Source organism: Rhineura floridana, chromosome 15 (genome assembly GCF_030035675.1).
Source record: "Rhineura floridana isolate rRhiFlo1 chromosome 15, rRhiFlo1.hap2, whole genome shotgun sequence".
NCBI lineage: Eukaryota > Metazoa > Chordata > Lepidosauria > Squamata > Rhineuridae > Rhineura > Rhineura floridana.
The window spans coordinates 12,864,935-12,888,073 of NC_084494.1; the positions used below are offsets into that span (position 1 = coordinate 12,864,935).

General features: G+C 45.0%; 1 protein-coding gene across 5 annotated transcripts in view; it reads left to right on the forward strand.

The window, feature by feature from the left end:
• The first annotated feature begins 1,654 nt into the window (after nt 1-1,654).
• LYPLA2 (lysophospholipase 2) overlaps nt 1,655-23,139 on the forward strand; it is a 28,813-nt gene continuing 7,328 nt past the window's right edge. The window contains exons 1-6 of one of the 5 annotated variants that reach the window (XM_061597808.1): nt 1,655-1,751; nt 14,435-14,541; nt 17,410-17,441; nt 18,331-18,396; nt 21,274-21,321; nt 22,433-22,503. In XM_061597808.1, coding sequence (XP_061453792.1) covers nt 14,464-14,541; nt 17,410-17,441; nt 18,331-18,396; nt 21,274-21,321; nt 22,433-22,503 — 295 coding nt within the window. In that variant the 5' untranslated portion in view covers nt 1,655-1,751; nt 14,435-14,463. Of the gene's footprint in view, nt 1,820-2,141; nt 2,204-14,434; nt 14,542-17,409; nt 17,442-18,330; nt 18,397-21,273; nt 21,322-22,432; nt 22,504-23,139 lie in introns of those variants that run through there. The other 4 variants (XM_061597811.1, XM_061597809.1, XM_061597807.1 and 1 more) reach the window with 4 other exon arrangements.

A 23,139-nucleotide genomic window follows, 5' to 3' on the forward strand; every position in this document is an offset into this window, starting at 1 on the left:
AGTGAGAAAACTTTTGTTGCCACCAAGTAAAAGCTAAACAGCTAACTACAGCTGATTCCAGCTTTCTGTACCTCTTTGATAACCCTATTTTCACAGAATGTGCATTCAGTGCACATTTTTTAGGCTAATCCTAATACTTTAACATCAGATGGAGAAGCTTATTTGTTTCATATTTAATTTCTCAGTGACAGTAGTGAACAAGCTGCTTTCATGGAATTCCCTAGAATCTTAAGAGTTAGAAGGCTTGGAGATCATTTAATCCAAGCACCCAGTCAGTACAGAAATCTGCAACTATAGGACTCACTATTAAGTAAATATCTCAAGCACAAGAGAGTCCACTGCTTCCTAAGGCAGTCTGTTCTACTATGAAACAACTCATATGGTTAGGAAAACACTCAGAGTTTACCTGAAATCTGTTTCCTTGCAATTTCTACCCCTTGGTTCTAGGCTCCCTTGAGAGCAACAGAAAACTGGACTACAATCTGGGAGACCAGGGTTCGAATCCCCACACAGCCATGAAGCTCACTGGGTGACCTTGGGCCAGTCACTGCCTCTGAGCCTCAGAGGAAGGCAATGGTAAACCCCCTCTGAATACCGCTTACCATGAAAACTCTATTTGTAGGGTCGCTGTAAGTCGGAATCAACTTGAAAGCAGTCCATTTCATTTTTCATGTTCAAAGTGAGAGTGGGCAGATGTCAGGCTTGTTGAATGTACTTTTTTTTTTTGGAACCCCAAGGGCTACCAACCAGAACCAGTTGCAAAAGACACAGAATTAAAGAACAGGGACCGTCTGGGCTGGGGAATTTGTTTTCAGTACCAGAACTGAAGTCTGCTCACCGTACTTTCACACAAAAGTCCACTGCTGATCAGCTTTCTTCATTTCAGCAGGCCAATATAGGCGAATAGAAAAAAAGCAATTTTTTTGTTAAAACAATTGTGTCAGAATCCCTTGCTGATCTACTGCAAATGACCTAGAGATCTACTAGCAGACTCCAGTCTACCTTCTGCACACAGTTAGGTGACAGCCCTTGAGGTTTTTGACGAAAGCTATTATGGAAATTATTAGTGGAATGCTTTGTCGATAGAAGTGGAATGTTACTTTCATAGGAACAGCATGCCCTACAACTTGGGATGCTCAATATAGCCATGTGTTCAGACTTAAAATCCAAACAGGCAAAATTTATCCTGCTCCCTTGGTTCAGTTAGCAAGTAAGTATCAAAGCAGATCATGCTGTCAGACCCACAGAGACAAGAGGGAAAGTTACGTAGGATGTTGTTAAAACTAACTATAGCAAAGAGCTGCTGGTGCTGCTATTAAAAGCACAAAAAGAACAACCAGTAACGCCAACGCTGGTGTTCACCGTAATGATGAATTGGACGTAGCATCCAATGTTAATATCGCTTCCCAACAAAAAAGAGCCCTGTTGCAATATTGTTACCCCCTTAAGAAGGAACAACAGGGGACCCCAAGTCGTTGTTATTGCAGTTACTAAAAGAAAAAAGCCGCACAAAAATACTAAGCAACGTGGCTTTAAAGCCATGAATTAAAATACTGGCAAGAAGATCCTGCGGATTATTAGCGCAAACAAGCAACATGGCCGCCCCCTTTGTAGCTCCTTTTCCCGTCTCTTCCGGATTCCCTTCTAGTCGGGAGGAGCGGCGTGCGTCATCTCCGGCGGGGGTTGAAGCTTGGGCGGACCTTGCCCACTTGGCGCGCGCGCGCTGGCGGCGGAAGTTCCGGAGCGGTCTGGTGAGCTCCAGACTGATTGAGTTTTCTTCAGTCAGAAGCCGGTTAGAAAGCGACCGGGGAGGGAAGAGGTGAGGGAGTGGAAAGAGGGTGGTGGAGGAGAAGCGTGATAGGCACTGACCCCAAGCGGAGGGAGAGGGGGAAATATTCGCTATGGGGTCTTTGGGGAGGAGGTGGCTTCTGTGTGGGGAGAGGGGTGGGCCAGGCTGCTTGTAGAATTGTGGGGACCTAGGTCTGTGAGGTAACGGAGGGGGGAGGGGTGTGCTTGGCGGTGGGTGGGTGGGATTGGGGGGCATCGGTTATAGGGAAGGAGGCTGTAAGGGTTACTAGGAGGAGGGCGTGGCATGGATGTGACACCTGATGGGAGGGAAGGAACGCTTGAGCGGGGGTTGAGTTTTTTTATTTTACTTTGGCGGGGGTGAGTAGTAATGTACAGGAGTATCAGATGGCGGAAGGTGAGTGTTGGAGGTTTGGCAGCACGAGGAGGTGGTAACGTGGCCAAGGTACAACGGAAGGCAGGGTTGTTGGTCTTCTGAGGCGTGTGTTTAAAAAAGGGCTCCTGGCAGGTGTACGTATTCTTTGTCTAGGCACAGTGAAGTCGTCTGTCTTTGAATATTCCTTGTAAGTACAATTGTTCATGATGCAAGAGACTCCACTCTTCTTGGCATGTGGTCATCCTAAGAGAAAAGGGGATGAGAAAGAGGGATGAGCATAGGCTGGAAGGTGTAGGCAGTAGTAGGTAGAAAGGATGTGTGTGAAGACGAATGGGGGAAATCTGGGTAGGGTGGGACTGAAATGCAGGTAAAAAGCTACTTGTTTCCTTTCTGGAACGGTAGGAACTAAAACTGTGCCAAACTGTAGGAGAGAAGACAGGTCATTATATCTTGAAGTATTTGATATAAGCTGTATTTGACTGTGAGTAGCGATATGAATAATTTCAGGCAGTCTTACTAATAATGGATGATATTCACTCACCTTGTACCATCTTCAAGATTGGGTATAGTTGGTATTCTCTACCTTGTGCCTAGAACAAAGGTGGTCAATGTATTTATTATTAAAAGCACATATATCCTGCCTTTCCATTGCATAATAATATCTAAGGCAGCATGCAAGTAAAATAATAAAGCATGAAACATAAAAATAAAACTAAGCAACATAAAAACCTATGTTCGGGTAATCATACCTAAAAAAATAATTCAGCTGAACCCCAAAGCTTCTTGAAACAAAATAGCTTTCACTATAATGTAATAACTATAAACCACATTGAAACTTGTCAATAGGAAACAGGAAATGGTTGTCTTTGGAGGCCTGGAAGCTTAGTATTTAAAGAGAGAGACACACAGACGTGCATTCTTGTTGGTGGTTGTAAGTTGATGACATGTTGGTCTGAAACTTTAGTTAACTTACAAATTGAATCTAACATTTTTCTTGGAAGTTCCACTGTACTGGATGCTTAAGATTGCAGTCTGCATGCCAGAAGTTGTAGTTTGACTTAGACTTCATCTGCACCTTATTTTAAAGCACTGCTACTCGACTTTAACAATCCAGACTTCCCTGAAAGGCTTCTGGTGACTGTAGTTTGTAAAGGGTGCTGACAGATGTTAGTAGACCCCTTTCCCCCTCACTGAACCATAATTCTCAGCACCCTGAACAAGCAACAATTCCCAGGATTCTTTATAATAGTGCCTTAAATGTATAGTGCAGATGAGGCTTTATAGTTGGTAAAATTGTTTCATGAAAAACGCACAGAACTGATTTGTAAGTTAATCGATTTAGCAAGGCCAGAGTTTCCAGAGCAGATTATAATAGAAGCAGGCTGATTACTTGTAGCTTTTGTTGAAGATGCCGGCACAGGGTTCTTCATTACAGTTCATAACAAGCAGCCTTGCTAGATCTGGCTAAGAACCCACTAATCCTGCATGTGGTCTTCAGTAACAGCCAGGGCTGTGGAGTCAGTACGCCAGACCTTTGACTCCGACCTTCATAAATGGCAAATGTATATTAACTAGTAATAACACATTTACTGTAGTAAAATGGTAGCACAAGGCATTTCATCACCACCACGTGAATCCAGAGCTTGGAAAAGTTACTTTTTTGAACTACAACTCCCATCAGCCCAATCCCTGGGTCTGATGGGAGTTGTAGTTTTAAAAAGTAACTTTTCCAAGCTCTGGATTCACGTGGTGGTGATGAAATGCCTCGTGCTACCATATTACTATTCAGAGCTATTCGCTATGGGCGGTTTAAAAATGAAATAAATAAAAAAAATAAATAAATTACTACAGTAAATTTGTTATTACTAGTTAATATACATTTGCCATTTATGAAGGAGTCGGAATTGGTACATTTCTACCAACTCCGACTCCACCCAAAATTGCTCCCGACTCTGACTCCACGACTCCGACTCCACAGCCCTGGTAACAGCCAACTATAAATGCCTCTAGAAGGGCACAAGCAGGATATGGAAGTAAGAGCTGTGGCCTTTTGTCTCTGCCACCATCTGATGCTCAGTTGTACTGTCTCTAAACGTGGAGGCTCTGTTGAAATGTTGTGGCTAATAGCTGCTGTTAATCTTCTCCTCCATGGTTTGGTCTGATCCTCTTTAAACGCCATCTTGGTTAGCATCATCAATCACTAATTCAGTAGTGAATCCCATCAGTTGATTTCATGATGTGTTAAATACTCTGGTCTGTTTGCCCTAAACAGACAAAAGGTTGGAACCATCACAGAAATATATAGAATGTTTGGAAAAGGTTTGAGGGAAAGATAATTTATTCTTAGCGTAGTCTTCTTTCCCACAAATCTTGAACATGAAAGTTGTTCCACATTGTAGTATAGAGAATTGGTGAACATCTTCCAGCTTGTTGGGTTATATGCCTATAAGAAATGTGGTATTTCTTTACCTATTAAAAAGATGGTCAGAAAAGGGATAATCTTGAATCTGTGATCTACTATTCTTTTGACTATAGCGTAAAAACTGAAATTGGGGAATAACAATTTATTTGGGTAAAATAGGGACTAAACAGTTTTCCCCAAGCAGGCATCTACTGATGATATCCTGTTTAGGAGGCACTAGGGAGAGACTTCTTGGAACTAAAGGTAAAGGTAAAGGTGTCCCCGCACTTGTAGTGCGAGTCGTTTCCAACTCTTAGGATGATGTCTTGCGACGTTTACTAGGCAGACAGTATATATGGGGTGGGATTGCCAGTTCCTTCCCCGGCCTTTCTTTACCCCCCAGCATATGCTGGGTACTCATTTTACCGACCACGGATGGATGGAAGGCTGAGTGGACCTCGACCCCTTTTACTGGAGATTCGACTTCCTCCTTCCGTTGTAATCGAACTCCAGCCGTGAACAGAGCTTCAGCTACATTACCGCTGCTTACCACTCATTGCTGGTAGCTGGTTGGTCTGTTAGAAATAAGTCCAGAAGCAGTATCCCAGTGCCTTTATTAGGGCCCCCTAAAACACCACAAAGTAGTGAGCAACATTTCAGGTTGTTTGAAATGCCACTCACTCCCTGTTTTGTGATGTTTTGGTTGGTCCTGATGAATGTAGTATGCTACTGTTGTTTTTGGACTCATTCATGTTGGGTACTTCAGAAGCTTGCTGGGGCTGACTTTGTTAGCAACATGCCCAGCTCTGAGAGTGCTGTCATTACTGAACAAGTGTAATTAATATTGTATGGCTTCTCTTTGTTAATAGAAAATGAGCAGAGAATACAGTTGATATCCCATTAATAATGTGAATAGCTTGCTTCTCTCCCCATCACTCAAATGTGGGCAAGGAATGGTTATTTTCCCCAATCTGTTTGACTCATTCTTCTAAAGAAATGCAGGTCATAAGAGCATAGAATTGTCTTGTAGAGTCAGTAGAGTCTCTTTAGCATAGCTTTCTTTTCCAACTGTTGCTAGCCAGATGCTTATAGAGGGTATGATAAGCAGGGTATGATAAGAGCCATCCCTTGCTCCTCAGCAACTGCTTTTCTGAGGTATACTACCTCTGAGTGTGGAAGTTCCAACTCTTTATCATGGCTACTGGCCAATAGCCTAGTCTAAATAATGCTGTATCTTTTACTGGTATCTCACTGTTTCCTCCAGCTCTGAATAATTTATGAATAGACTAAATATCACAATTCGTAATTCAGTATTGAAGGAGGGCTAGTTTGCTTCTAGCCATTGTGAAAAGTGACAGTTTATTTCTACTGTCTGTTTCCTGTTTTTAACCAGTTAATCTATCCACATCTCATGAGTGCTGAGTTTTTTCTTAGAAGCCTTTGATAAAAAGTTTTGTCAAAAGCTTTGAAAAGTCATTATATTATTGGACTTTCTAAACCCTTTTGAAAGAATATGTCTAGCAGGTCTCTCATATTCACATGTTTGACATCTTCAATGAATTCACAAAAAATGGCAAGGCTTCTCTTTGCAAAAGCCACACTGATTCTTCCTCAACATATTAATTCCTCAGCTGACTCTTCTTCCTCTGTATAAGTTTAACAGCTTTAGTCCTTAATAAGGACTATCAGTGACAGGGTCAGCAGTTAACCTAATTAATCTGTAGTTTCTTGGATCCCTTTGAAAAAATAGTGTTATACCGGCTGCCTTCCAGTTGTTTGGTGAAAATGGAAATGGACTGCCTTCAAGCCAATCCCAACTTATGGCAACCCTATGAATAGGGATTTCGTGGTAAGCGGCATTCAGAGGGGGTTTACCATTGCCTCCCTCTGCGGCTAGTCCTCCCCAGCTGGCTAGGGCCTGCTCAGCTTGCCACAGCTGCACAAGCCAGCCCCTTCCTTGTCCACAGCCGCCAGCTGGGGGGGCAACTGGGCTCCTTGGGACTATGCAGCTTGCCCACAGCTGCACAGGTGGCAGGGCACGTAACCCTTGAGCCACTCACTGTGGGATGATCTTTAGCTGGCCCTTTGCACCCAGAAGATACGAGCGGGGATTTGAACTCACAGGCTCTGGACTCCCAGCCAGGCTCTCCTCCCCACTGTGCTATACCAGCCTAGTTCTCTGGTAAGGAAGCTGATTTCAGTGGTGTTGTAAGTGTTTATTAAGTGCTGAATGTCTTAAATTCAAGCCAAACCCTCATTGTTTTTGAAAACTACCCAGCTCATTCAGATACTGGCTTAAGTTTGACAGACTCATTTCACTTCTCCTCAACTAAGGATGAATGAACCCTACATGCAAGTATTATTTCCTTTTTTATAAAGGGGAGGGGAGCTTGATCTGAAGTATTGTGCAAAATCTGAAGAAAATATTAGAATATGGGACCAATATTAATTTCAAGGGGCCTTGTATAGGAGTGAAAATGTACACAGGGTTCTGAGATACCAGTGTCTGCTTTTAATTTTTTAATGCAGATGACTAGGGATCTTAAACGTTTTTCCATTCTGACATAGCTGTTTCTCATTTACACTTGTGGGGTATTCTTCATAAAAAAGACCCTGACATGGGTTTATGGGGGAAGACGGAATTGTGATTTCTGAACTGCTGGGGACTATCTCACAATTTCCCCCCCTTGAGCGAAGGCCCAGTGGGCAAGTAAATCCTATTTTCTACCCCAGCATTTTCAGCATCTTGTGCCCACAGATCCTGTAAACTAGGGATGGGGAATCTGGTTCTCTAAATAATGTTAGACTACACATCCCATCATACCCAACCTTTGCCATGCTGGCTGGGGGCTGATAGGAGTTGGAGTTAAATAACATCTGGAAGGCCACAGGTTCCCCACTCCTGCTGTGAATATAGCAATTTAAATATTGAGATCACAGTACATCACAGCCCGACATAGAATTAAGCACCTTTAACTTCTTCGCTTTTCGGTGTAGAATCTCAGCCCTGACCTTTACCTTTGTGGAGTTCTAGCCTTGAATACTATATTGCACGAGCAGTTTTTCCTTAATTTTTTATTAGACTCCAAAATGATGGTCTGGAATAAACAAGCTTGGTAGTTTCTGATCCCACTCTATTTCCGGGTAGGTTACTAGTCCAGTGTTCATTTGTGGAATGCGTCGGGTAGGTCTGTGTTTAAACTCTGCTCAAATGGCCTTATCAAAACCATCCAACTTTACTGCATGAATAACTCAACATGGTATTTTCCATGGGGAGGTCAAGAGCTAGGCTGATGGGTTTATGAAAGCTCAACTTCCAGATAAAATGCAGGAGGGACAGCAACGTCAGGAGGACTTGGCTGCTATGTATTGTTGATATCTGCCTTGGGGGAGATTGATTCAGAGCTGGTCATCTGGTCCACCTCTCTCTCACCCTGCCTGCACAAAGATATCCACTGACCCCTCTGCATACCACTCCATTCAGTCCACATACCCGTGTGCCATAAGCAAAGAACAGTTTTGTGATGAGAAAAAATAAACAGAGCAAGTTGCTTCATGTTGCTGAAATAGCAACTGTGCCCTCTTGCAGTAGAGGTGGAAGTCCTCATGAGCTGGACCTCTAAGATTCTGTGCTTGAAATTCCTGCAGGTGGTGATACATTAATGCGTATTGGGCATCTGAATGAGCTGCCATTGCATGGATGGGTGGGTTGTGCATGTGATGACCAAACAGTGTTTTTTTCACACAGTTGTGGTTTTTGTATTGGATTTCCAGGGGGGGGGAATCAGGGAAGAAGAGAAGGGAGCATGGACTTAAGAAATTGTGGGCTGTAGCAGATGGGTGCACTCATAAGTGAAGAATGATTGCTGTCTTGACATTCTGGAATTCGTATTCAAGCTTCCTTCGTGAACTCTTTCTAGCCATGTTTCTTTGCATGGCAGAGGAAACTAGAGCTGGTGTTTCCACTACAATCATAAGGGGCTAGAAACTTGATTTTTATTTTAAACAGAAGCTCACATTCTGGGTGGTATTCTCAGTCTCTGCCCCAGGCTTTTGTGGGCTACCATAGCACACAGCTTGCCATTGCTCCTGGCTGAGACTCTGCTTTGTTCTTTTAGGTGAACCTGGCAGCAGTTGAGTCATGATATGATGATTTGCACTGCATGATGAGGGCAATGGCATGCTGCCGGATATACTGGCAATGTGGCAGTGGCTTGATATCTGCCTGGCCTTTGTGGTCATACTCAAGCAGGCAGCCATCAGGTATAGCCCTTGCTTTTCATGTGTTGGTTGCATCAGTGCAGCTCCAGTGGCAGCTGAGGCACCGCTGGTTCTTGAGCCCTCATCTCTCTGCATTGTTATCGGCAATTATATAAATAGTCTTGTCCCTTTACTGATGGTATGGAAGTAGCAAAAGCTCATTTTAACCCTTCAGCTTTTTGGTTGCAGGAGGGATTTGCTGGGGCACAAATTTCCAGACAACACTGTCTTTCTTTATGCTGCAGTTCAGCATAAGCCAGTGAGTTCCTCTGTCTCCTTCATGTTTGCCTCCCAAGGCCTTAGGCAGGGCAGTACAGGGGGACCCTTGTCAAAAAGGGGCAAAGCCTTAGCTAGGAGATGACATGAAGAGGAGAGAGTGCAGGGAAGCGCAGAGTTTGGCGTTCAGCGTCTGAGCTGGCTTTCTCTAGGCTGCAAGGAATAGCATTCTGTGAGAGAAAGAGGGAGGATCTGAGGCCCAGCCCCGCTTCTCATCCATGCTGGCTGATGCTCCACCCGCTCCTCCAGCAATCTAGAGAGGCATGATGACTGAAAGGTCAGGACACTACTGAAAGTTGTGGGTTCAAGTCTTGCAGAATGAATCCCTGCCTAAACAGTGGCCTGATCCAAGGGGAGCAAGGCTTTTGGGGAGGGTGCTAATATCTGTATTGCTCCTGTAAGCATATGAAGCCCTATACAGCTTGGGACCAGGATATCTGAAATATTAACTCACCCTTTAAAAAATCCCAGTGGATCACTATGCTGTGCAGGTGAAGGTGTCCTGCAGTTACCATCTGCACTAAAGGAATCAGGCCTTTAGTGTGGTGGCACTTAGCATTTGGAATTTCCTCCTGTTAGTCAGACAGACAGGTACTGTCTCTGTTGCCTTTTTGGCACCAACTGAAGACCTTTCTCTTCCAACAAGCCTTTTAAGTAAAGATCTTCCCCAGCCTGCATCTGTTCTGGAATTGGTTTTTAGATGTTGTATTGTTTGTGGTAGGATATACATTTAATAAATACTATAAGCTATATGTCAGGGAAAGAAAAGCTTTGAGTTATTTTTTTCTGTTTTATTGTTTTATCCTTTTTGACTCTCTTTTGTTTGTGTGTTAAACTGTAAACTGCCATGAGTAACTTGGTGAAAAGGCAGTATTTAAAGACAGCAAAGTCATGGGCTGTATGTGAACAGTAGGGTTCCTTTATCCTTGATATTGGTGGACTTCATCTTGCCTTATTTCAGGTATAGGGAAACTTTGGCCCTCCAGATGTTGCTGAAGTACAACTCCATCAGCCCCAGCAAGCATTGCCATTGGCTGGGGATGATTGGAGTTGTAGTTCAGCAACTTCTCGAGGGCCAAAGGTCCCCTGCATCTGCCTTATTTCTTCCACCTGGAGATGTTCAACTCTACGGTAGCCTGAGCAAAACCTGCCACCCAAGAAGTCTAAGAATGTAAATAAATGTAAATGTACTGCCTTCAAGTCGATTCTGACTTATGGCGACCCTATGAATAGGGTTTTCATGGTAAGCGGTATTCAGAGGGGGTTTACCATTGCCTTCCTCTGAGGCTGAGAGGCAGTGACTGGCCCAAGGTCACCTAGCGAGCTTCATGGCTGTGTGGAGATTCGAACCCTGGTCTCCCAGGTCGTAGTCCAGCACCTTAACCACTACACCACACTGGCTCTTAAGAATGTGAATAGCATCAATTTAATCCAAACTCTGGACTGTTTTGATTGTAGCCCAGCCTTTTAAATACCACAGGCAACTGGGCAAACGTTTGCTTTTGCTCAAGAAGAATCAGGCAGACTGGAGAGAAGTTGATTTTACAGTCTGCCTGTGCTAAAAATGCCCATCTGTCTGGGCAGGTGAGCTAGTTCAATAAACTTTTAAAAACACTTTTTGTTTGTTCAGAAGTTGCCTTAGCTTGTTAATCAATCTGGGATCTTTGCAGTAGGATATCTGAAACGCCCAGCTCTTCTAATTTGACTACTGTTGATAGCCAACATGTTTTTGCAAAGCTGGCACAAGGCAAAGTAAATGTGTGCAAAGAGGGTGTGTGTTGGGGAGTCTTTTTGCAGTGAAAATTACAGAGCAACTCCTTCAAGTCTCTTTCCCATGAAAAGATAGCCAATTGGATGGTAGCTCCCTCTAAGTTCTTGTGGGAGTATTTAAGCTTCCGCAATACTGGCCATTGACCCTATTGTAGCCTTTTTCAAGAAGCTCACTATAAATTTCTCAAATCTTTACAGTGCCACAAGACTCCTTGTTGTATTTGCGACAGCACCGCACACAGATCTCTCTCTGAAGTTTTGTCGCCTTAGCACGAATTTCCTATCTTCAGTGGGTGGTTCATGTTAACCTCATCTCTATTTTAGGGCAGCAGACGTGCATACTGCCGGTGGTGGTGGTGGTGGGGGGGGAAAGGATAGAGGACAGGATGGAATTGTCTCTCCTGGCAGCCAATTGTTTGAGGTGAAAGAATGGGAATGCAGCCAGTCAGTTCAATAGACCAGTCTCTGCTCAACAGTTAATTGGCGTAATGTGAGTCTAGGGATGCAATCTGTCTTTCATTGAGAGCAATTCTGAACAATGGCTAATTTGCACATCATATTGAATGCATAAGGAACACAATTTGCATATTACTGAATATAACAGACAAGCATTATTAGAGAGAAAAATCAAGATGGCCTTGAAAATCCTCAGATTTGGGGAAAAGAATTAACTTTGGCTCCTCTGCACTTTTTCCCATTGGGTGTACCTAGCTAACTTTTACTCAAAGTAGATCCATTGAAATTAATGGACCTAAGTTAGTCATGGTCATTCATTTCAATGGATCTACTCTGAATAGAACTTAGATGGATACAATCTATTGTTTCTATTCTTTATTACTTTTGCTGTATTTTTTTCCTTTCAGTATTTGTAGCTCTGAGGACTCAAAATGTATACAGGTTGTTGGGATTTTGTAAATTCTTTGAACTCGTGGGCCACCCCGAAACGCTTTGAAGAACCACATGCTATCCTACCCCAGTCTTAGCAATCCCTCATTCTTCCTGTCCCTAGGCCTTTTCTGAAGCTAGTCCTAAAACAGCTGATCTAAACTATAGTGTTCTTTAATGTTATGTGTCCGTGCATTCTCTCTCAGCAATGAGAAAACATTTGGGAGTTTCCTGGGATTCTAAATCAAATATGGGGAAAGAGTGGGGAGTTCAGCTACTGTGTGACAGCCAGTTTTTGGGATGTTAGTTACATATATAGATATTAGAATGGTATCCAGTGCACTCACTCCTTTACTGCAAGGGTTTATGCTTCCAGAGTTGAACTCCCCCCTTTGTACCCCCCTTAAATCTGTTCCGGGAACTCCCCCAACCCTTTGGAGGAGTCACTTGGCCCTATATTAAATCAAAGCCTACATTTCTCTAGTTGCATCTTTGTTTTGAATCTTGCCTTTGAGAATATAGCATTTCTTACTCTTACATCTGTACATTAAACAGACCCAAACATAAATTGTGGGAAAGTACCTTTTGATAAAATACTAGGGGGGGAAATCAAGGATGTTTTGGTGTAGAATAGGATGTTATTGATTAGATCAGGGGTTTCCAGCTGTGATCCATGAACCACCAGTGACTTGCGAGCTTCATTCAGATGGTCCATGGAGTATCTGTAAAAATACAATCTAATATGGTACTTTGCAATTGCTACAACAGACAGAAAAATCATTAAGTGGCCTGCTAAAGACCCCCAGCAATTTTCAAGTGGTCAGTGGGGGGGGGTGTTTGGGAACCACTGAACTACATAATCCATTACAGACTCAAACTCCTTAAATTCTATGACATGAGTCTAGTAGAAGACAACTATAAAAAGTGTGCAGAAATGTGTTCAGAGGCTATGAATAATCTGAATCCCGGCATCCAGAGGAATATTTGTAGCTCAGCATTTCAGGCAGCTCAGACTATTACTATTTTTCCTTTACATCCCTAGCGCTACATTTTGTGTTAAATATTGCTCTGAAGAAGAACTGTACAGCCTGAAATAGGTTGTGATTTAAAGAATTTTACCAATTGTGTTATCCATTAGTCTTTTTGCACTTGGCCTGGGTGTACGACCCTCTTTCTAGCATCTCAAATCTCCCAGAAACTCAACAGAGTCTCCCAATGAACTTTTAAAGTAAATGTGAAGTCTCTCTGAATCCAGGCTGGGTTTCGCTCTGTGGGCCTAGAGATGGATGTTCATCCTGTTCTTGATGGGGTTACACTCCCCTTGAAGGAACAGGTTTGTAGCTTGGGAGTTCTTTTCGATCCTTCCTTGTCTCTTGAGGCCCAGGTGGCCTCGGTGGCACGGAATGCTTTTTACCATCTTCGATTGGTAGCCCAGCTACGTCCCTATCTGGACAGTGACGACCTCGCTTCAGTTCTTCATGCTCTGGTAACTTCTAGATTGGACTACTGCAACGCGCTCTACGTCGGGCTGCCCTTGAAGACTGTTCGGAAACTACAGCTAGTCCAGAATGCAGCGGCCAGATTGTTGACGCGGACCAGAAGGTCCACTCATATAACACCTGTTCTGGCCCGTCTGCACTGGCTTCCTATTTGTTTCCGGGCTAGATTCAAAGTGCTGGTTTTGACCTATAAAGCCCTACACGGCATGGGACCGCAATACCTGGTGGAACGCCTCTCCCAATATGAACCTACCCGTACACTGCGCTCAACATCTAAGGCCCTCCTCCGAGTACCATCCCATCGAGAAGCTCGGAGGGTGATGGCTAGAACCAGGGCCTTTTCAGTGGTGGCCCCCGAACTGTGGAACAGTCTTCCTGATGAGGTGCGCCTGGCGCCGACGCTACTATCTTTTCGGCGCCAGGTGAAAACCTTTTTATACTCCCAGGCATTTTAAAGTGTATTTTAACAGCATTTCTGTATTTTGGACGCTGTTTGGTTCTTTATTGTTTGTTTGTTTTGTTTCTTGATTTATTGTATTTATTGTATTTATATATTATGCTTGTTTTTATCTTTTTGTACACCGCCCAGAGAGCCTTCGGGCTTAGGGCGGTATATAAATTAAACTAAATAAATAAACAAATAAATGGGACAGTCCCTTTGCCAGTGGGAGCTGCTGGAACTGGCTGACCCAAATTTCCCAGCTGTGGACACTCTGCCTTGAGACCTCATTGTTTGCAGCTTTTGTTGTGTTTGGCTCCTAAGCCAGGGTGCTCTGGGCTGTTTATTTATTTATTAAGTTTATATCCCGCCCTTCCTCCCAGAAGGAGCCCAGGGCGGCTACAACCCTGGCTCTGAAAATCTTGGTTTTTGTTTTTAACCCAGGAACAAGCTTCTAGTCCTCATGTGGGACAGGGACAGAGATGAAAGGAGATGGACTTTAGGATGGGAACTTGTACACTGTGCACTCATTTGGAGAGAGGCCTTCACATGCCATTTGCTTCAGTTCCCTGCCTGGTCAGCTGGTTATAAAAGTGACTGAGCTCATAGCATAGTTGTAAGGCCAAACCAGATCAAGTGTTGGAGAGGGGCTTTTAAGTTAAATGTGCTGTGTAAATAAATATATTTGTGTATGTTTCTTTCTCTTTCCCTCTGTCCCGCAGGTGTGAGCTGTTGAAGCCTCTATTGGTGTATGTGCGGTAACAACATGTCTGTCCCCCTCCTCGCTGATGCTGTGACCGTTTCAGGGGCAGAGCGGGAGACTGCAGCGGTAAGGACTTTGTCACTGTCTCTCCCTGGCTTGCCATCTGTTGGGATCCAGGAAGATTAGGGGAATTAGCTGCGTTTCTTTCTCCCCCCCCCTCCTCTCAGTTGCTACTAAGTGCCAAGGGGCTGCCCTCCCTTTAACTCAAAAGCTGTTTGAGAAAAAGGGGTGGCAGAGAAGTTGTGTGGAGAGAAACCTTTGTGCGGGGAGGGGTGCGGGAAGAGATCAACATGGTTTTGTTCCTTTCCAGTAAACCATGCAAATGTTGTTTGTGTAGGGCCTGCACAAAAACAGCACTGCTGCCTCTGGCAGGTAATTAGCCCAACTGTATCAAATTGTATTGGCCTTGCTGCTGCTGCTCCTCTTGCACTAACAAGGAAATATATGACCAAGGCTTGCTTATCCCCATCCCCATTAATGCAAATGTGGGGTTGCTGTGGTCGACCACTGTGGCCAGGCACTTCTGCAGAAACAATACTGATACCCACCAGGCTCCAAAGCTCCTGTAATCCTCAGCCTTGTTGCTGACCCTGCCTGTATTTGCACCATCAGATGTACCTTGCTGTTTTATTTCCTGCCTCTGTGTTTGAGCTGTGCCCCCCACCCGCCACAAAAGATCCAGATTTTGCAAGGATAACACATTACGTAAATCAAACACATTTTGCCTACATCAGCTTATTTTATAATAATCCTCTTTCCAGGATTCAGCCTCCTGAGGGTGGGGGAGAGAGATGCTGATATATGGTCTGTTGGGGCATGGCTATAGGGGACGATAAAACAAGGGGCACTAAAACTGCATCCTGTTGGCCACCATTTAGTTCTGCCAAGTCCCCATCACTATCTTGGGGGATTTTAAAAAATATATATTTTTGAATATCAAAGCTTAACTATCTGAGACTGGGAGGGGTGCATTAAAAAAAAGATTTTTCTGCACTTAAACATACAAATAAATCTGTTATTTCTTGGTTGCCTTTGCGAAATCTATAGGTTCTGAAAAGCTTTGGTGACTTTGTTTTATTGTCTACCATCCCAATCGTAATGGCTAGGAAATTGCTCTTCTGTTGGAAGCAAAAACCACATTTTTCGGAACTCCAGAACGCTTTTAGCCATATCGTATATATCAAGATCTGCAACAGGAACAAAGCTTAGGAGCCCTCTAGCTCTCTTTCAGTTCTGGCTTGTGAACAGTCTTGGAGGTTGAAGCAGGTCAGGAGGCATGACCTCAAGGTATCTGATGGCGCAAACAGGCCTGCCTGCCCACAAGTGGGTCTGTCGCTGCCAAAAGATGGCAGGGGTTAGCATTGTGGGAACCTGACACAGATGTAGCCAAGCAGTTGGTGAACAGAAACTTTTAACCCCTTCAGCTGGATTTGAATTGCTAACTTCCCTGAACTATCCAATGAAGAATCCTGTTTTTCTTCAAGAAGGCTGGAACTCCTGGTAGTCAATAGAAATGGAGAAGCAAAGCCCGACCAACACTGCAGCAAGGGATGGTGTTGGTAATGGTTTCCTCTGTCTGGGCTGCTGGTCAAGAAGAATTAATATTGATAACCGGGGTGGGTGAAGAGAGATGTGAGTGGTGGGGAGCTGGCCACCAGGTTTTCTATGTGAATTTTCTAAAAGCTGAATTCCATTGCACAGATAGGCTCCTTTCTAAATGGGACCTGTACACCAGTGTGTTCCTCACTTCTAAAGTAAACTCCCCAGTTCTTCAAGAAATTCTGAATTCAACCTGTGTAAATTTTTGCAAATTGGCACAATTTCTCCTTATTATGCAAAACCTACTGCACAACTTCTCCTGTTTCCATCCTCAGCAAATATGTTTTGCGGAGGGGACAGGGGTTTTGTAAGGTATAGAAGCCTCAACCACTGGGAACCACATTGGGCCACCTCTTTGGCTCTTGAGACTTTGGCAGGCATCGCTCAATTCCAAATAGACCTCCACATCCATAAGGGGTAGAAGTTGCTCTTTTTGAAAATGAAAACAGATTCTCAGGAAGCCAGTGTTTGTGGTCCTGTGAACATGTTTGTTTTCTTTATGGTGGGGGATCAGATGATTGAACTAGGCAAGAGTTGGGGAGCAGGTGATAGCAGCCTGTCAGATTAACACACATGGCAATAACCTTGGCCAGAACTTATTGTGGCGGCAGGGGATATTTTTATTTAACAAAAATTATATATTGCTTGCTCAAAGAAAAGACCTCTAAGTGGTTTACAAAAGGCAATATAAAATATTCATTTAAAAATACCAATGAAAACAAACATTAAAATGCAAAAGAAAATCAGTAATTTTAAAACAATTGTACTTACTAAAATCACATGTTAAAATTGCATGCTAAAATTACATGCCTATATGGGTTTGCTGAAAACAGTACAGCGAAGGCACTTGCCAAATATCACTGAGCAGGGAGTTCCAAAGCGTAGGTGCTGCCATACTAAAGGATCTTGCAAGTCTAGAATGTACATTATGTGGCATGTGTAAAAGTGCCAGTTCCAGAGAGCTAAGCAGTCATATAATGAGGGAGGTGATTATCTTGCCTGGTTTTAGAAATCCTAGGTGACAGGCTTCCCTGCATGGCTTAGTTCAGGTTCTGTGATTGGCCTCGGTCTTCCAGATGCAGATGTGTATGCAACCTGTTAGCAGTCCTTTTTCCAGTCCGTTCTCTGACTACATCTGAGGCACAAACTTGGTGACGGGCAGATAGTCTCTAGTCTTAGCCTCTCCTTCTCACCTTCCTGCTTTTCCTCTTCAGCATAATCTGCTGCTTCTTTTTTGCAACTAATTGGCCTCACAGGATGCTGCCAGTGTGCTTTGCCAGTGCTTTGGAACTTGTTGTGCTGGCTAATGTGTTTATTTTCTGCTTGGTTTCACAGGTCATTTTTTTACATGGGCTTGGAGACACAGGGTGAGTATTCAGGGTGGGGAGAGCTGTATAATCAAAGCTGTGTGGATGATGCAGGGGGTGGGGTGGGGAGGGGGAAAGTCCCTCTTTATTCCAGCAGCCTGGACCAGAAGGAGACCAGTGGCCCTGTTTCTAGCTGGGAAATGTAGCAGGTCTAGTTAGCAGGAGGAGAATATTTGCAGCAACAGGATTGGAACAAGAAGATGCTGAGAGAGAGAAAGGGAAAGGCTTACCAGTCCAAAACATGGTTTCACATAGGAAGTTGCCCTACACCAAATCAGACCCTTGGTCTATCTAGCTCAGTATTGTCTACACTGCCCTTCCCCAACCTGGTGCCTTCCAGATGCTTTGAACTACAACTCCCATGTCGACGTGGCCAGGTAGGATGGGAGTTGTAGTCCAAAACATCTGGAAGGCTCCAGGTTAGGGAAGGCTGGTCTTTGGTTACTGACAGCTGAGGTGTCCTAGGTTTTGGACCGTGGTCTCTTCCACCCCTACCTGGAGATGATGGGGATTTAACCTGGGACCTTTGTGCCACTAAGCATGTAGACAAAATGTGTAATGTAGTTCCTAGACTTTACTTGGAACATGCAGGTGTGGGGGATCACGCGTTTGATTGCTGCACCAATGTGAGGACTGTTCTACTTAACAGGATTGTTGTTACCAATGCAGCTTATAGGAATTTACTTGACTCTTTAGGCAAAGCTCTGCATTAATGCTTTTTATCATAACGGGCAGCTATTGGAATGTCCTACCCTTGCTTTCCAGTGGAATGTCTTTCATTGGATTGGCAGAGATAGCCAATGAAAAATGTTTGCTTCTCTTGACCTTTCATTTGTGTGCTATGCAGTTCGAGTTCTGATCTGTGTTTTGTCTGCCTCCCCTACTTAAGGCACAGCTGGGCTGAGGCCCTGTCCTCCATCCGGCTCCCATATGTGAAATACATCTGCCCTCATGCGTAAGTGTTGCCTCTGCCCTGGGTTAGGCTGCCACAAGCCTCAAGAAAGAGGTCTCCACTCGGGGGGTGCATGTGTGTATGTGTTAGCCTGATCAGTCTTGTTTTTCCCAGCCAGAAATAAACTTCCCTGCTGACTCAGGAATGTCTCTCTGTCTTGTGATTATTTGATTTTTCACAAAAAGTGACCCAAAGCGACTTTCAAAGTGGAACAGGCATTAAAACCAAGTATAAAAACCAGAATAAAATACAAACCTGAAAAGCACATTTATGTATATTATAGAGATCTAACTCAACCCCCAACCCACTAAAAAAATGAGGAAAAAAGAGGCCACAAATACATCTCAATACCTTCTAGATCAAGGGCCAAAAGCTTGGACAAATGGAAATGTTTTTGTCTGGCACCTAAAAGCAAGTAATGATGGTGCCAGGCATCAACCTGATGCCCTCCAGATATTTTGTACTCCACTTCCCATCAGCCCCAGCAAGACACATCATCCCTGACCATTGGCCATCCTGGCTGGGGCTGATGTCCAACAACATTGGGAGGGCCACAGGTTCCCCATCCTTGCTCTGGGGCCTGTGTCTGGATTTAAATTCCAGCCAAAGTGGACATGTTCTCTTTGCTCGTGGAGACTAGGTTGCAGACAGCTTTGTTTCGTTTCCCCTTAATTTGGACCCTTATATGCTACCTCCAGGTTCAGAGGCAGCCTAGGGAACAACAGCAGTAGAGGGCTGTTGCCTCATGTCCTCCTCCTTCCCAGGGCTTCTGGCTGGCCACTGTGGTTGCTTTTTTTAAACAACAAAGACAGAATGTCAGCTTCATCCCAGTTTCTTCCTAGTTGGTTTGAGCCAGCTCTGGCTGTCTCAGGGTGAGGGTGGCACTTCCCTACCACAGCTTAGTGACTGTGTGCTGCTTTTTAAGGCCTGTGGCTTGAGTTTGGGCTGCCCTCCTGAGATCCTGCTCTTGCCAAAGAACCTCTAATCATATCCTAATCTGTTTTTTAAAGAAATTATTTTTTTGCCAATGGTAATACTGCAGTCACACAAGCATCACAACAACAACAAAAACAATGATTTGGTGGGAACAATAACAACAGCCATACTAAGCATTACAGTTTGAGGGTAACACCTGGATCTCAATAATGGTCGCCCAATCCCAAATCTAGACATCAGGCACATTATCGACTTTTGTATTAGACCGGACCAGAGTGGGAGTTGAACACCTGGAGGTTGGTTAGTGCAAAGCTTCCTCGCTGACAAAAAGGCCACCATTTTTGTCTTCACAAAGGTATCAGCTTTAATTAGCTGATATTCTAATCTAGTGGCTGGAAGGAGCCCAGTAGATCTTGGTAGTGAACCCCACACTGTACCCCGATGCCCTATGCTTCAGCTCAATGTGGCATGCATGGATTAGCCTGCATCAGCCATTCGGGGGAAGCCAAGCACCAGAACCAAGAAGGTGGGATGTCACATAGAGAGGTGCTTATTTCTAAAAGGCTTCAGTAAATCAACCCAAGATCTTGGGGCACAAAGACACGCTGCCTCCCCATCTCACCCCTTGGCACGAGTTAACATGAGGTGGACCAACGGAATCTGTGCCAAGTGCTTACTAAGGGGTTCACAAATAATTTTGTCTGTGTTACTGTTCCAGACAGTGAACTGTGTAATGGCTGTATGCTTTGGCATGGGTTTCCCCCCACTAAGCCCCACTAGCAGTAGCTGCCAGGTGGGCCGTAGTCAGACATTCACATGCCAAACTGGGCTGCAGAAGCCACTCAGGAGATGTGGCTCTTGCATGTCGTCACGAGAGTGCTAGCAAGCAAGATGGGGATGCATCAGTTGGGGTGCAGCTAAAGCAGGGTGGTGGTGGCCACGGCTAGCTTACAAATGACAAGCAGGCGTCAGTTTTCTTTCCTAGGTAGCCCCATGGACATGGACTTGCTAATGATAATGGCAGGATGAAGGGGGAAAGGGGTCTCCGAAAGAGCGTTCTATTAATGCAGGTGTGGGAGACCTTTGTTCCTCCAGATGTTGCTAAACTACAGCTCCCATCATCCCTGGCCATTAGCCATGCTTGCTGGGGCTGATGGGAGCTGGAGTTCACCAACATTTGGAGGGCCAAATGTTCCTCACCCCTGCACTAACGCCTGCTTTGTCCCACATTCTGTCTGTTGAAACACTGGAAATTGTTAACTGGGAAGACCCACGCAGCTCTGCCGTGAGCCTGCTACCCTCTCCCTCTTCCTCTTACCTTGGAAAGCAGCCATGCCTGTTCTTGTGACACTGCCTGGGTCAGGCTCAAGACAAAACGGAGCAGCTTGCTGACTGCCCCTGACTTGAGTCTGGCGCTTTTCTCAGTCGCAATATGCTGATGCTTTCAGCCCTGGACTCACTTTGGCAAGCGCAGCCTCCGGAGCCTTTCAACCTGAGGGAAGTGGCTGATGCTTTCTCAGCACCTCCCCAGCAAAAGCGCCAAGCTCAGGCTCCAGTCAGTCCCCATATGTCCAGGTCCCAAGGTGGGCTGCTAGGCAACCACACCAAACACGGCCTGCTCCAGGAGGGACTGTGTGTGTCATGTTTAGTATGGAGGTTGGGGCAGGCAGAGCCAGCTGTGTGTGTGTGTGTGTGTTTGTACTGATCCTTGCCACCTGATTCTTTATAAAGCTAACCCAGCCTGGGCAGTCCCTGAGGTTGGGTGTGTGGGGGGAGCTTACAGCTGGCAGCTCTATAGCCAGACCTGGGTCTTGTGTATCCCATACCTTTTGGAATCAGACTGTGCAAGTGCAGAATTCAGGTTCATTAGGAGCCTCGTGACCTGTACGCTTCCTACTGGAGCATAACGGCCTGCTTTTCTCTCCCTCCCTCCCTTCCTTGCAGGCCTAGGATCCCCGTCACCCTCAACATGAAGATGGTCATGCCATCCTGGTTAGTATCAAGCAATATAAATGTAATTGCTGACAGGTGATCGTCAAGCCCTGCCCTGCTGCCCTGAGAGGCCTTCTTTCCCAGGCTCCTCCTGCTGTAGGGCCTGTGCTGCACATCAGAAGGAAGTACGCTAGTGGCCGCCAGCAGGAGTAATGGGAAGAGGTGCAGATGAAGGGCTGATGGGAGGGGAGGGCAAAGGTGGCGGCGGCGGCTGCGTGGAGAGGTTTAATGGACCTGATGAAGTCCCTCGGCTGCCTGTACCTGGCCAGTCCTTTTTGCAATGAATGAAACTTTATTTTTACCCCGCCCTTTTTCCAAACTGGAACTCAGGGCGGCTTACAAATAAAACTACATGTAGTTAAAAGCATACAAAAACATGCAAGGAAGGGTTGGTTTGTGCGTGTTTCAAAGGGGACACACCAGGGTTACTCCTATGGGGCTGGGGAACACATTTAACCCCACAGAAGAGTGGGCCTTTTAAACAGGACATCTCGGCCATCAGATGGAGGGCTGCTGCCTGCTGAGTTAACTGTCGTTGCCTGTAGCTCTAACCCACAGCCTTTTAACGGCCTTTTAACAATTAAGTGTCTCTTGTTTGAATGTCCATATATTTCACTTACATCTAGGTACTTCTACAGACTTTGCCTCCGGCTCTACTTACTTTTCTGAGCAACAGCATTAATATGTATTTTTCATATACAGTTATGGTCTGAAGGCACATGAGGCCAGCTCCTGAAGCTAAGCAGGGTCAGGTCTGGTCAGTGCCTGGATGGGAGACCGCCTGGGAGCCATATGTAAGCCGCCTTGGGTTTCAATCATGAAAAGAAAGGCAGGGTATAAATGTAATAAATAAAAAAATAAGACTTGGTGGAATGAATGTCTGAATCGATGCATGTCTCAAGCTACCGGAGAGAGTGGCGGGTGGTGGAATCCTCTCCACCTTCCCTGCAGAGGCCTTCTCTAATCGCTACCACGATTCTCCCATGCAGAAGAGTTTGGGATGGTGAAGCTGCCATTGCACCGTGCAGCCGTCAGTCTGTTTGCTTAGCCAACCCCATGCAGGCTCCTGGTAGGCCAGAGAGCAGCAGCTGACTTTCCTTTCTTCTTCCAGGTTTGATTTGATGGGTCTAAGTCCTGACGCTCCTGAGGATGAAAGTGGAATTAAAAAAGCTGCTGAGAACAGTAAGAGAAGCTTGCCTGGGGTAGCTGGAGGGTTGGCCTCCCTTTCTCTGAATTGTAACATTTGAAAAGCCAAGAGAAAGGGAGAGACTCCAAGTTCCTTTCCTTGAGCCATAAAGAGCCTCTGTCCAGCTGATGGGTTGTTGGGAGCACGCCTCACTCCAACTAAGGAACAAACAGGAGCTGACTTTAAGCTCCCAATTATTTGTTTGGAGCTCCGCCTTTACCTGCCTCACATGATGTCTGGTGTAGGGCGAGTGGGTGTGGCTTCCCCAAAACAGCCTCATTGGCCAAATGAGGAGGCCTGATGGGCCAAGTCTGACCCATGGGCTGCAGGCTACCCACCTCTGTTATTCAAAATCAGACCCATTTCTTAATATTGGCTACACAGATGGGCAACTTTTAGGGGTCTTTCCAGCCCCACCCATACATTTCTGGGAATTGAACCTGGAATCTCCTTCATGCAAAGCAGGTAATCTATCACTGAACTACAGCCCTTCCCAAATTGTTAATGCTGGCCGGAGAAAGAGAGGAGGTGAACCCTTTCAGCAGGAAGGAGCTGGAGAGAGAGAATGTGTGCTCCCAAGATGAACTCCTCATTTGCAGATGTCTGGCCCTTTTGCATCGTGCCTGCCTTTG